The following is a 13,489-nucleotide window of genomic DNA, read 5'->3' on the forward strand; positions in this document are numbered from 1 at the left end:
TGCACCGACCTACTTAGTTTAATCTTTCTTCAACCACCCATCACAGGCTTCGCAGCTTCTACACCAGCAACAACACCAACCACCAAGAAATTCAAGTCATCACAAATCTGTTTCAAACACCAGCACAAACATTCTCCCTGCTTTCAACTCCTGAACAAGTAAGTTGTGTCCACAACAAGACTCATGCACCCGAGTACTCATCGCTGACTTGGCTTCGCTGCTTCTTCACAGTCTCTCCGCAGCTTCGATTCAGCATGGCTCACGCAGGCTTCACTCCGCCCCAAAACCTCCCGGAACCGCCTCGTCCCACGGCTCCCACCTTGGAAGAGAGAATGGCCGAGCTCTTCCATTGTCAGCCCACGTATTCCAGTCTCGGACCCCCTCCCGAGTCTGACCTGTTCAATCTCCTCTTCCCAGACTCCCCTGGTAAGACCGCGCGGTCCACGCCAAAGGCCTTGGAGCTCCCCGCGCCGCTTAAAGCTGCGGTTCGGAGTCTCGGTGACAAGATTTTGACAATCAACAACTGCATCACCACATTGCTGGCAGACAACAGTCAAATCCACCGACTTGAGCTCCCTTTGAGGATGTACCAGCACCGCGCCAAGAGCCTGGACAATGCTCAGCTCGTGGAAGAAATCAAGATACTCCGTCGTGGCACTCAGGCTGTCGCCGACGCTGTGGCGACCATCAGGGACCTCCGTAACGAGACCAACGAAGTCTCCGAACGTCTCCGCAACATCGAGCACCTCGCCGAGAATGTGTCTGCTGCCGGCAAGGTCGTGTCTGGCGCCGCGCTCGAACTCTATGAGATTGCTAAGGCGACACAGCGCAACAAGCGAATCATTCAGCGGACTGGCGACGCGCTCGTCGACGTTCTGGATTATGTGAGTCCCTCAGCGTACCCGTATTCGGTCCTGCTTTCTAAGTCGAGCCAGATGTCCGCCACGCAGCCGGGCTTCCCTGCTTTGTTCTTCCGCAGGTCTTCCCGCGGGGCTACTAACGCCCAACCCTAAGTCCTTTGAGGTTCGAGTGAGCAACTGGGTACACTCGCAAGGAAACGGAGAATTTCAAACGCGGGGAAAGACGGAGATCGGACGAGGCTGAGCCGCTGGGTCGAGGTCAGGTCTGAAGAGCCCGTTGAGGCAGAGATACCATAAAGTTCACGAGAAGTCGATCCTTTCGTTTCTACGAATATTATCTCGTGTGTATTTATCTGCTGCCCACGGTATGCCCGTAGACGCGCCGATGAGAATTCCTACCTCCTGACCTCAGCTCCCTCAGGGTCCATCAACACTGAGGAGCTGTTTCCTTTGACGCCTGTGATATCTGACAATTACCTCCGCTCGGTTCACGGACGACATGCAACGATTTATCGAGGAACTGGAAGCTCTTCTGTGCGAGCAACCCCCAAGCACCGACTTTGCCCGTCAGCCCGCCGTTCCCAACCTCCTCAGGGATCCACACCTCTTTCAGAAGGTCGGGCACCTGGGACAGGCCGTTGTAGATGGCTATCGTGCTTTCATCCGCCGTGGCATACACAGACCTGGATGCGCCCGTCAGCATCACCGGGCAACGGATTCTCCCTACAATGCTTCCTTTGCCATCCGAAGCGGCATCCAGGTCAAACTGTTGGAAGCGCCGCAATGTGTCTCCGGGCGTCGACGTGCCCATCATGGCCATGCCGAGCTGAAACTCCCAGCGCGTGGGGAAGTGCAGCCTCATCTGCAGGTGTATGGATGCGTTGAACACCTGCTCGGGCAACCACCCCGACGTCCACATCTTGGCATACCACGTGGGCATACGCGTCAAGGCGAGGCGCCACAGTCCGTAGAACGGGTCGATCGAGACGCACGCCTTGACGCGAGGATCGAGGGATGAGCGGAGCGCGTAGTAGGCACCCATCGATACACCCATGACGGCCATGCGATCCGTGTCGAGTCGCAGGTTCGGATTGCCAGCCGCCATGTGTTGGATATGATCCAGGACCCGGGCGGTGACAGCTTCGAAGTTGGGCCGCATGACAATCTTGTGCTTCTTCAGCATCATGCCCTGGCCGGGCCCGTCGAACGTCACCACCGCATATCCGAGGTTCAGGCCGGCGGAAACAAAGGCGAAATAAAGCTCTTCCTGCGTCGCATCGGCCCCTCCGCAAAGCACAATGACCGGCGTGCCTTGTGTGCCGACACCGCCCATTGTTCGGGACGGCGGCGGCAAATAAAGGTAGCCAGGCAAGGGGGGCTCGTCCCCCTCCTGGTACGCAATCTCCAGCACCATGACTCGACAATCCATGTACGGGATCGCCTCCCGGAACAAAGATATCGACCGCTCGGCTGCCTGTAGAATGCGGTCGTCGTTGCCCGCCCAGGGGAACATGTAGCCCGATGCTCTGGCATAGTTGGACGCCCGAAGCAGCGCCTTTCTCGCCGCGTCGACGTGGCCGGACCGGATCGCCTCTCGGGCGATTGCCTCGGCTCGTTGCGATTGTTCATGCCACGCATGGTACCAGCTTTCCGGGTCGTGCTGCCGAATCTTGGAGACGGCCTCGGTGAACTCGGCCACCTCGCAGCCCTCGGTGCTCGTACTGCCCAGTATCCGGGTTGCTTCGAAGTTGTAGAAGTTGCTCCCGAAGAACTTGAACATGATGATGGCGAATTGGTTTGCTATGAGTACTAAACGAGGATAGGCCTTCGAGGAGCAGGAAAAAAAGGAGATGCACGCCTAGGCACGCTGTCAATGTGCGCAGCAATAACACCAAAAAGACAAGTCAATCAGGCATGACGGTATGTTTAGGTAGGTAGGCTATCATGTGGTTGGTTGTCGCGGGTGTCTAGCATCTTGGGCGAGCAGCCCCCTTCGCTCCATCGGAGTTGCTGATGAGCGGATGCTTGGTTGTGCCGCTGCACAGGCTCGTCTCCTTTTCGGTGTCCGGCAAGGGCGTCGGGGATGCATTTTCGGACGCTTTTCCCGTCTGCATTCGGACACCCGATATGTACATATTAATCAACACGCACTATGAAATACAAGTCCCGAGATAGGGACACACACGAGGTTCCGAATGCCGGTGACGGACTTGACTGACTGACGGCCATGTGGCGGCTCTCGACTCCGCCACCCGCATTTAGATTCTAAATCTTTGGGGAAAGGATTGAGGAGGAGTTATTGTACACGACGAAGCTGAGACTTTGTTCACTGTTATTACCTGCCAAGCCTCCGGAATCAAGTGCAGTATGGCTGGTTCATTCATTTGGACGGCATTGCAGGTTGCGCCTCTGGCCAGCTCCTCCGCGGCGTGAGTGTCCCCCACCTTCCCAGTCAGGACCAGTGCGCGGTTTATTAGCATCTTGAACAGTGTAGATACTAACGAAGGATCTAATGGCGAAAGCGTGATCTGCTCAATCTGCCAACAAGTGACCATGACCTCGTTCCTCGGAGCGACAGTCCCAGCTCAAGCCAGGAAGGAGGTCTACTACCCATTTCATGAAGGCTTCAAGCGTATGGTGCTCGTCTCGGCGCCCGCCCACCTCACAACGATCGCCACTTGCCTCATCAACTTCTTCGCCGGAAACCCCTCGTCGCTGTGGTGGCTCGCGTGTGTGGCGTTTGTGGTGGGGCACGCATACCCTCTCGCAGAGGGGATGAAGATCTTGGGTTTGACGGCGCGGGAATGGAACAGCAAGACGCTGCCGGAGAGCAGGGCCTTTATTCAGGGATTTGTTGACATCAACCAGCGGAGGCTGCTTCTGGTAGATTTTCCGGGCTGGTTGTGTGTCCTCGCTACAGTGCTGGTGAACCTGCGGAGCAGTTAATAGGATCCTGTTTGCACTTTACATGTGTACGTGGAGAAATGCAGTTCGATGTCGAGGTAGGAGCGCCGATGTCTGTGGCCCTGGGAGAAAGGAAAAGGAAAGAGAGTGAAAGAGGTCAAACAAGAGAAATAAGAGCCTGATTCCAAACTGACTGGCAGGTAAAGAGCCGCCCTAAATTGGACGCTTGCATAAACGGATTCTTTGGCACCTATAGCTGGCTCCGCCTAGAACGGTTTAGTTATTATAAAGGGCTTTTAATATATATAATGCTAGGACATACCTCTATAGCCTTTTATATATATATATATTCTCCTACTCCGCTATGCCTCGCTATTTACAAGGCGCGCCGGACCCTCTACTGCTATATATAAAGGAAAAACCGTACCGTTTAGGCCGGGTGAAAACCTTTGCCTTTTATATAGATTTATTAATAACCTCGTCGTATTCGGAGTAGTAGATTTTCAGGTAATATCCCAAGTTATATCCTCATTATTTGTTGATCCTAAAAGGGTAGCGGCCCGACGAAATAATCAAAGACGGCAGGGTATAGCCTGGTATCGGTATCGTCGAAGGTAACCCAGACGAGTCGCGGCGAGTCTTGGTCTCTGGGGAAGAAGATTCCTACTCGGCAATTCTCCGATGGCGAGCCTCGAGAAAGGAAAGAAACTTCCGGCAGAGGAGCTCGTGGCCCGGCCGGTCGACCTGCGCCTAAAGAAGTGCAAACGCACATGGTGCTATTGGCGACGGTATTGTTGCTATAGGCTTTGCCTGCTATTACATCCACACCAAAGAAGTGGAGGACGAGTTCAGCCTGTTCAAGATTTACGGTAGCCGGAAAGCTGAGAAATAGCATAAGGTAAGGAAGGAACCCAAGCGTAACATGCGATTTCGAGCAATCCTAGGTATTTAAAGTGGAGTCTCATGTGTGTTTGAGGCAGCAGTTTATTGTCAGACGGAGGCCGCGTTGGAGGACAGAGATACCCTTAGGCACCCAGAGCTAGTCTCCTAACCCTAAACGTCGACGAGTTGGTAATATATAAATCGAGCGCTTCACTCATCCAAAGGAGCACTAGACTGTCGCCAACACCATTACAAGTCTTAAATCCAATCCAAGCATCTAACTTCAACTCTAACCTTGTCCGCAAACTCCCAAGCCCGAGCTCGTTCTCCATCCTACCTAGGTAAGTCTTCTCTCTCAGGTGGTCTTATCTACCACCCCTTTACCTATAGGTGATCTAAGATACTGACAGCAATTACAGACTGACTATCAAAAATGTGTGGTGGCCGGCGTAACGTCATCTACACCTGCGGCTGCCGGGAGATTGAGGTAGTGAATCTGTGCAACAGTGCAAAGGACTACCCATCAGGCTGCTGCCCCAAGCTAGACCGTAACTCCCCGCTGAAGCCCGCCCGGCATGTCAACAAGGGGTGCCGCACCAAGCCCGGGCATAATTAAACTATATGTCCGGGGGAATATGATAGGACGGAAAGCGAGATAGCGGAGGACTCGTCAGGAGGTTTCAGGTTGTCGAAGGGATGCTCGGTCCTACTAGCAGTACACCTTCGTTATACGCCGTCTCAAGCGTGCAGGCCACGATAAATCATTTTACCTGACTGTTGTGCCTCGGTGATTGTTCAACTCCATGTTGCTCTCACCAGATCTAATATGGGCCCACAAAGCCGCCTCGGGCAGTAGGCTGGCTTGAAAGGGTTCGCTAGCTCACACACGAACGCATTGAGCAACAAGCAAAGTCAAAGTTGCGCCCTTCAGAGAATCTAGCGTTGTTGAAGTGTTCTTCTTCCAACTATAGACGCCAGAACCGAGAGGGCAATGGGTGTCATCATCAGGGGTCAAATCGCGTCCCCTAGCTGCCAGCTCCTCCTCTCAACCTCCAGCTCCCTCTCGTAGTCCCCCAGCGCCGCAAACACCATTTTCACCATGCCATTATACCTCGCCGACCAACGGAACCCTTCAAAGAAAGCCTTGGTACAGTCCCAGTACTCGGGATAGAACCCGGCATTCTCCCAGTCCACAATCCCGGCCACCACCCACCTCCCCAGGCTCCCCTGTCCCTGTCCTCCTCTCTTCTCCACGAGGATATTCCGCGGGTTGAGATCGGCGTGCGTAAAGACCACGCGGTGTCCCCGCCGCGCCGCGTCATCCGAGAACATCAGCTCCCGGCTGAAGGCGGCCTCGTCGGGGAACGGGCCGACCGGCTCGCCGCCGCGGATGCGCGGGTCCCGGATGGCGTGGCCCCGCGCGTCGCAGATTTCGATTTTGAATTTGGTTTTTTGGTGGGTGTGGGTGTTATTATTAGGCTGCTGCTGCTGCTGCGGGACGGCGCGCAGCTGGGCGAGGTGGGCGGCCAGCTGCGCCGCCAGGTCGGCCAGGTCGGCGTCCGAGAGCACGTGCTGGCAGCGATAGAGCGGGATGCCTGGGACACGGGTGGTCAGGAGGTAGGTTTCACCGTAGGCTTCTGTTTCTGTTTCTGCTTCTGCGACGGAGAAGGGGTCGGCTGCCGCGGGGTTGGCAGCAGGTTTGTGGACGAGGTCGAGGGGCGTTGGGACGGGGATGGTGGTATACCGGCGGAGGAGCTGGAGGGCGGCGAGTTCGTTGTGGGAGCTGGACGGGTTGGTTTGGCGCTTTTTGAGATACAAACCAAAGGGCAGTCGGTGGACGGTAGCGTGATCGGGCTGAGGATAGAGGAGCGCGCCGACCCTGCGCAGGAGGTCGTACACGGCTACGCGGAGACGGGAGGGGAGCAGGAGCCAGGTGGAGAGCAAGACGCTCGTTGCGAGGTTCAGGGAAGAAGGGAAGTTGAGGGATAGGGCGGAATGCACCTCGTCCGTGCCGGATGTGTTGTCCAATGGCAATGCCATGTTGATATGTGGAGGAAGTTGGGAGTCATAGAAAGTCGAGGCGGCGATGTAATGGGTTATGGCTTATGTAAAGCGGAAAATGGAAGCGATGGAAGCGATGGAAGCGATGTGTAGTAAAGTGAGATTTCGTTGTCTGAGCCAACAAACGAGGAACAGGGATTTGGAGCCCTGCTTTGTGGAGCCACCTGTAACGTTAGATCAAATCCTCAACAACAGCGACCAACAATCATATCCATCACACATCGTGCATTGACTTTGTTTGCATGCTAACCATTGTACGACGCTCCGGGGCTACAAAGATTATGTTCTTTGGCGTGATCTGCACTTGAACAATAATGTTTCTGACCCTGGTGGGTTGTAATTACTTGTAGATCCATGAATCCATGATAGATCATCGATCCATCATCTACTATGCCGCTCTGATTCTCCCTCTTGGCCTAACAAGCGATTGTAGGCCTTCGTTTTCTACCAGGCAAGGATGACATTACCACCAAAAGAGTTCACTCGGCTACTTGGCCAGGCCAACTGAAACCAGGCCTAACAGCCGCTCGGCCAAGGTTTGCTGCTGTCTCGTTGGGAAGCTTAAATAGAAAGATTCTTCTATACCTCATCGACTTCCACTCTGTAAACCATTTTCGGTTGATAACCTACACTCACCACTGGTTTTTGTTGACTCCAAATTCGCAACGTATCTCATCCACCCGTCTTACACGCACCCGCAACCATGCCGTCGCAGTTTCAGCCCAACAGCCTCTACCTATCCCTCAACTACCTTGAAACTGACAACGGGAAGCACAATTACGTAAGTCGGATATCACCTTTCGAGCATCAGCTGTCGCCGGTTCCTGGGTCCTGACTCCGGTGATTTCGTCATATGACAGCACTGGGGCCTCTACGTGACCGGCAGCACCCCGCCAGCGGGCACCCTGTACCATGCGTCGAACGTCGATCGGAGGACCAGAACCATCGTTCCTTATCGCTACGAGAATCGCCCAGTCACGAATGACCCGACCTCCTCGAAGTCAATGGTGGTATCCCTCCTGATTTGCCCCTTGCCGCCCACCTTGGTCCAGTACATGGACATAAACATCCGCCCCTTCGAACCCCTCGCCCTAAAGCCAAAGCCACGTCCTCCGCGTGGGGAGTCCGACTGTAAGTCAGAGCTTCGTGCTCTTTGATTCCCCACCCTTGCGGCCGTCTCTGTATGGAGTCACTTTAGCTCCCGCGAGATAATTAGTGAAGCTGCTAGAGAAATCCCTCGCTCCCCGCTGTAACAAAGAAACTGATGGGGTTGACAATGTTCGCCAAATCATCTAGGGAACTGCCGGGTCTGGGCTAAGGAAATTCTCAATCTGCTTCAGGAAAAGGGGGTGGCCATGCCCGCCGACACCAGTAAGTGCTTACTGGCCTCCCAGTAATACCTAATACGGCACCACCACGGGTTCGAGTCTCGGCTGATAATAACGGTGCTAAACTTCCCAAAGACACGATCGAGCGTCAGGCCCTCCTCGCTGCCAATACCAACCTGAGGACTCACCTTGGCAATGCCAAGGTAATCAACGATTTGAGCTGGCTGCGGGCGCCCGCCCCCCGCCACGCGCCGCCGGCACCGGCAACGGCACCCGCACCCGCACCGACAAGGGCTCCGGCTCCGGCTCGCAGAGAAGGCGGCGGCCAAAAGACCACTGGCGACGCTAGCAAGCGCAGGCACTAGCCGGCGCCCTCAGGAGCGGCCGTTGTCAAGTAGACGCGTGTGTTGTGTCACATACTAGTAGTTTCCGGCGAGCTGGTCTTGCCGGGATGGACGGGGAGCGTGGAGAGCTTAGACTCTCCTTAGCTACGCCAACACCGATGTGCTGCGTGCCCTATATATAATATACTACTCATAGAACCTTAGTTTCACATACTGATTTGCCATGTGATTGAGGTCAGTATAGGTATACCAAACATTCAGGTTGTTGAGAGTTTCTTCCAAGCTTGGGAAGGCAGATGCAATCATCACCCTGTATCCTCGTCCGTTCCTCGTGTTCAGTACTCACCCATGTAAATGGTTGCGACATATGATGTGTGTGGCCTCATCCAATGTCTGAGCCAGGCCACGCAGACGACCCGGGGAGGACTAGGTTTGCCGCTGTCTGTCCAGCAACTAGAGGGTGTCTCGAAGGCGGCATTTGCATCGAGGAATCTGCTCGATTGGTTGACAGCCTGTTGTATGATTGTATTCTATTGAAGGGCTGCGGCCGTAAACGAGAACAGGTGGCAAGAGGGGGTTCTAGGGGGTTCTGTCACTAACGCTAAGGTACTGTACCTAACCCTTCCAGGTTGTGACACCCTAGCCATCCCTACGGTCCTCCCACCAACTGTACCCGAACCTGCCGCCCCACGCTTTCACCTTCATCACGACACTTTCGTAACCCACCATGACCAACGATGAGCACACAACCGTTCGCCATTACTACCAGTACTCCCCCCCGGGAGTGAAGCGCGTCATTAAGTCGGGGAGTAGTGCATGGATTGGTGAGGTGGACGATTCCGCCGTCTTGAAATATCCCCTGGCCGCTAGCGAGAACTTGGAGCTTCTCGAGGCCGAGAGAAAGATGCTGGAAGCTATCCCGCCGCATAAGAACATCCTGGGGTTCAAAGGCTCCACCGACGCGGGAATCTACCTGGAACGCGCCCCGAACGGCACTGTCGCCGAATACATCCTCGACTCGGGCAAGCCGCTTTCCCTCCAGCAGCGGCTGGCCTGGTGCCGCGAGACTGCCGAGGCAGTTGCCTGAATCCACGCCCACCGCGTCCTCCACTGCGATATCCAGCCTACCAACCTGCTCCTAGACAAAGACCTACACGTCAAACTCTCCGACTTCCAGGGCAAGCTCCTGGCTGAGGACGGCACAGTGCTCGTCGACGGCCGTAGTATGGAGCCCTACCGCTTCTCGCTACCCCGGGACGACTTCCGCGCCGACGTCAAGACGGACCTGTTCGCGCTAGGGTGCACTATCTACTTCATCCTCTTAGGCCACACTATCTTCCCAGACATCGACGACAGAGATGACGAGGCCTATGCGAAGGTGGAGGAGAGGCTCGCCAAGAAGGAGTGGCCTCGGGTACACCAAGTATGTAGTGCGGTCACCCTGAAATGCTGGGAGCAGCAGTACGAATCCGCGGCGGACGTGGTTCGGGATCTCGAGGCTATCGAACGGGAACACCGGGGGTCGTCTGCCGCGTTGATGCCGGGCTTGGGGCTTGGAGAGCTGGCAGGGGTGGGAGACAACGAGGCTTAAGCCGGCGGATGGACCACAGTAGTCTCAGGTTAAGTGTAGATAGGTAAATGCCCAAAGCTCTGTGCACCGTCCACTTAGTCGGTTTGGAATCAGGCTCTAAAAACACTGGAAAGAAGGCTAACTATAGGCAAAACATCAATACTTTATTTTGAGAGCGGTAAATACTAAATGAGACCCATCCACTTGCTTCCCATTTAGGTACGGTATAAATCCATCATTATTAACAGGTAGGTACGACAGTTAGAATGGTTCTATTCTAGGGGCATAGATACAAGGTACTACTACCTTAGGCAGTAGACACATCCGAGCGGGCTGCGTGCCCGTTCCCCTCTCCCGCGCTCGAAGCATTGCCGCTGGACTTCTCAACATCACCGGCTTCTGTCGCCGTCTCCGTCTCAGGGACTCCATACGCGGTGTCCAGCTCATTTCGCAGCGGCACCTCCTTCTCAAAAATGACCAGCACGAACCCCAGCGCAGCAAACGCGATGGCCACGTGCCAGGTGCGTTGCAAGCTGTCCTGCAGCACCGCCACAAACTGGCGCCTGGTGTCGGGAGGAAGTAGCCGCACAAACGCGGCCGTGGCATATTGGTAGGCTCGGCCGTGGCCGACCTGCTCCCGGACGGCCGCGTTGGCGATGCTTCCGGAGAGCTGGTCGAAGCGGTTGTTGAAGACGGCCGCGGCAATCGCAGTGCCCCAGACCTGGCCGAAGCTGCGGAGGAAGGCCCATGACGCGGTTGCCAGGGCCGTGTCGGCCTCGGTCAGGGGCGCCAGGACCGCCGGAAGCAGCGTGGGGATGATGATGCCCGCGCCGGCCGAGCCGATGATTTGGAAGCCCACCCAGCTGCCCGTGTTGGACTCCTCGTCAAGCAGGGCAAGCAAACCCATGCCAACCGTCATGAGGGCGAAGCCAACATGGTGCAGGGGGCGGTACCGGCCTATCTTCGACATGATGCCGCCACCGGCGGCGGCGAACGGAATGAGGATGAGGATGGTGGGGAGCAGCTGGACACCGGCACGCTGGGCCGAAGACTCCAGCACGCCCTGGAAGTAGACGGGAAGGAAGTACAGCACCCATATGGTGCCGATGCTGTGCAGGAAGGTGAGGGCGAAGGCCGTCGCCGACGTGCGGTTGCCGAAGAGATGCAGCGGCATCATCGGCTGGGCCGAGAATCTCGAGCCCTCGAAGACGAAGAACGCCGCCAGACCCGCTAGGCCGACAAGCAGCGGCACCAGGACGTGGAACGAGGTCCACGTGTAGACGGCGCCAGCCCATGCCAGAGCGATGAGCACGGCGGCGACCGAGCCGACGAAGATGGCATTGCCGGCCCAGTCAATCTTGCCCAGACTCGTGGCCAGGTTGGCCTCCTTCACGTAGTTGACGTGCAGGAACATGACCAGGAGGACGAGCGCGAGCCCGCCCACGGGAAGGTTGAGGTAGAAGACCCAACGCCAGGTTGTGTGGTCGACAATCAGCCCGCCAAAGAAGGGGCCCAGCGCGGTGCCGAGCGCAATCATGCCGAACATGCCGGCGAGGTACTTGCCGCGCTCGCGGAGCGGGACCAGGTCGCAGACCAGGATCTCGCAGAGGACGTTGATGCCGCCCGCGCCGACGCCCTGGATGACGCGGCCGGCGATGAGCATGCTGATGTTGTGAGCGCCGCCGGCGATGCCGCTGCCCAGCACAAAGGCGGCCGTCGCGACGATGGTCGGCCACCGGCGGCCGAAGACGTTGGCCAGCTGGCCGTACAGCGGCTGCAGGCTTGTCATGGCCACGAGATAGCCATTGACGGCCCAGATGTAGGCATCGCCGCCTTGCAGATCGGCAATGATGGATGGGAGCGCCGTCGATGTGATGGTTGCTTCCAGCGCAGTGAGCAGCCCAGCAAAGCCTACGGCGACGAAGATGGTCCAGAAGCGGAGGCTTGGCTTGAATGTCGATGCTGTTGGGGTAGAGCTGCTGTTGGAGTGCTGGAGGACATTTACCCCATCGCTATCCATATTCTTAGGGCTCATGGTCGGCGACATTGGCGGGAGCACTGGGAAGTCGGCTGACGGAGTTGCACTCTCGGCGAGCTTCGGGTCGCAGGTTGAGTCGGATTGCGAGATACTCTGAGCATGCTTTTGGAAAGAGGATGGCCGTGATTGTTCCTTAAGGTGAGACACATTCGGTGGGTTTTCCCAAGAGCAAAAGGTTTCCGAATCGCTTTCCGAATCTTGCATACACCACTTAAACCACTTACATGTTGGTTCGGAGGCTTTCGGAGGCTTTCAGGCCGGGCCGTGTCGGAGCTCCGTTTTGGCCGCTCTTTGTATTGACAGGCGATGTTATTCGGGAATGACTTCGCACGGGCTCCGAGTTCAAACGGCCCTACATGTAGCATGGCTCACTCATTGTCGGTCGCGTAACAGAGCAATTTCTGCGAGCTCGGTTCTATCGTGGGAGACGCCCCTGTCTTTGATATCTCGAACTGCCTTTCGTTAGATCAGGCCCTCAGGTACCGTTATCGGGCATTGAACGCTATATCTCTCCGAAGCAGCTATGAGCGCGCCGGCTAGCAGGACCATACACGAGCTCGATGGATCCTGGGTCATAGTGTGTACATCCCTTACCCTCTCACGCGAAATTTAGTGCAAAGTCAGCAAGTATCCGTTGTGTGTAACCAACAGCAAACATACTTAGAACAAGAAGCTATCGGACGACATGGACCCGCTGCTGGAAATCCAGGGCATCCCCTGGTACGTTTGCTCCGACATCCCATCCCCCTCTCAAACCCCCCCCCCGGAGGTGTTATGGGCTTTCATCAATTCCCGTGACTGAGCACCGGGACGTAGGATCCTCCGAAAGGCCATCTCATGGGCGACAATTACCGGGACGGTCACACAGACCAAGGAAGCAAACGGATGTACCCTGATCACCGTCGCGCAAACGGCAACGGGCGGCATCAAGGGAGAGACCGAGTATGTCCGGGTCGACGGGGCCGAGCACCGTCACAACTCTCAGGTATTTGGCACACAGCTCGTGCGGACGCGTTGGCTTGACCTCAGGAGCAAGAGGCCGGCGCCTGACGTTGCCACGGGGGAGCAGCTGGACCCCTACCTGCGCCAGGGTTGGCTGGAAGAAGAGACCGAGGGCTCGCCTGGGCATGTTTGGATCACTTCGAGTTGTGAGAAGGCCGGGTGGAGAGTGGAGCAGGTCTGGGGTTTTGCTCTCGTTGATGGACAGCGCTACCATGTGAAGCGATTCGTCATAACGAAAGGCGAGCAGCGCGCCGAGTGCAGGATGGTGTATGACTGGGTATCTTGAGCGCCTAACGCAGTTTGGTCTGTAGCAAACATGCAGGGTTAAGCTTTGTTTCGAGGTGGCTGCTGGCAACTATGCCGCGACCTTGTGTTGTTTTGTAACTTGTAAAGTTATCTCTCAGGTGTTGTCACTCAGCAGTCTGCCTGCGCCGCTGTCATGTTAGGTTGTAAGACAGATTCATCATTCTAAGTCGAACGGTCTATATTGGGCCTATCCT

The 13,489-nt window shown here is 56.1% G+C and overlaps 8 protein-coding genes across 8 annotated transcripts; 5 read left to right on the top strand and 3 right to left on the bottom strand.

Moving 5' to 3' along the window:
* Positions 1-254: 254 nt before the first annotated feature.
* On the top strand, positions 255-1,000 carry B0T15DRAFT_575186 (uncharacterized protein; the record flags this gene model as incomplete). The annotated part of the gene is made up of 2 exons (XM_062870981.1): positions 255-884; positions 980-1,000. 2 exons carry the CDS (start codon positions 255-257, stop codon positions 998-1,000), a joined length of 651 nt encoding a protein of 216 aa, XP_062721727.1.
* A 169-nt stretch (positions 1,001-1,169) lies between these two features.
* On the bottom strand, positions 1,170-2,640 carry B0T15DRAFT_556529 (Alpha/Beta hydrolase protein; the record flags this gene model as incomplete). Its single annotated transcript, XM_062870420.1, has 1 exon — positions 1,170-2,640. One exon carries the CDS (start codon positions 2,638-2,640, stop codon positions 1,288-1,290), a length of 1,353 nt encoding a protein of 450 aa, XP_062721728.1. The 3' UTR covers positions 1,170-1,287.
* Positions 2,641-2,849: 209 nt separating this feature from the next.
* B0T15DRAFT_556533 (uncharacterized protein) lies at positions 2,850-3,806 on the top strand (the record flags this gene model as incomplete). Its single annotated transcript, XM_062870421.1, has 2 exons — positions 2,850-3,289; positions 3,383-3,806. The coding sequence occupies exons 1-2, from the start codon at positions 3,228-3,230 to the stop codon at positions 3,804-3,806; spliced, it is 486 nt and encodes a 161-aa protein (XP_062721729.1). The 5' UTR covers positions 2,850-3,227.
* A 1,656-nt stretch (positions 3,807-5,462) lies between these two features.
* Positions 5,463-6,785, bottom strand: B0T15DRAFT_533909 (uncharacterized protein). Its single transcript, XM_062869394.1, has one exon. The coding sequence runs from the start codon at positions 6,684-6,686 to the stop codon at positions 5,658-5,660; it is 1,029 nt and encodes a 342-aa protein (XP_062721730.1). The 5' UTR covers positions 6,687-6,785; the 3' UTR covers positions 5,463-5,657.
* A 625-nt stretch (positions 6,786-7,410) lies between these two features.
* Positions 7,411-8,495, top strand: B0T15DRAFT_502973 (uncharacterized protein; the record flags this gene model as incomplete). Its single annotated transcript, XM_062867453.1, has 4 exons — positions 7,411-7,488; positions 7,568-7,838; positions 8,004-8,078; positions 8,171-8,495. 4 exons carry the CDS (start codon positions 7,411-7,413, stop codon positions 8,398-8,400), a joined length of 654 nt encoding a protein of 217 aa, XP_062721731.1. The 3' UTR covers positions 8,401-8,495.
* Positions 8,496-9,086: 591 nt separating this feature from the next.
* B0T15DRAFT_567725 (kinase-like domain-containing protein) lies at positions 9,087-10,070 on the top strand (the record flags this gene model as incomplete). The annotated part of the gene is made up of 3 exons (XM_062870733.1): positions 9,087-9,457; positions 9,503-9,900; positions 10,049-10,070. The coding sequence occupies exons 1-3, from the start codon at positions 9,107-9,109 to the stop codon at positions 10,068-10,070; spliced, it is 771 nt and encodes a 256-aa protein (XP_062721732.1). The 5' UTR covers positions 9,087-9,106.
* Positions 10,071-10,174: 104 nt separating this feature from the next.
* B0T15DRAFT_556542 (MFS general substrate transporter-like protein) lies at positions 10,175-12,352 on the bottom strand (the record flags this gene model as incomplete). The annotated part of the gene is made up of 2 exons (XM_062870422.1): positions 10,175-12,119; positions 12,212-12,352. The coding sequence occupies 2 exons, from the start codon at positions 12,350-12,352 to the stop codon at positions 10,257-10,259; spliced, it is 2,004 nt and encodes a 667-aa protein (XP_062721733.1). The 3' UTR covers positions 10,175-10,256.
* Positions 12,353-12,381: 29 nt separating this feature from the next.
* On the top strand, positions 12,382-13,438 carry B0T15DRAFT_533915 (uncharacterized protein). The gene is made up of 3 exons (XM_062869395.1): positions 12,382-12,564; positions 12,652-12,707; positions 12,804-13,438. The coding sequence occupies exons 1-3, from the start codon at positions 12,511-12,513 to the stop codon at positions 13,273-13,275; spliced, it is 582 nt and encodes a 193-aa protein (XP_062721734.1). The 5' UTR covers positions 12,382-12,510; the 3' UTR covers positions 13,276-13,438.
* The last annotated feature ends 51 nt before the right edge of the window (positions 13,439-13,489 follow it).

The sequence above is a fragment of the Chaetomium strumarium genome (genome assembly GCF_033439665.1).
Source record: "Chaetomium strumarium strain CBS 333.67 chromosome Unknown B0T15scaffold_4, whole genome shotgun sequence".
In the NCBI taxonomy this organism is placed as follows: Eukaryota; Fungi; Ascomycota; class Sordariomycetes; order Sordariales; family Chaetomiaceae; genus Chaetomium; species Chaetomium strumarium.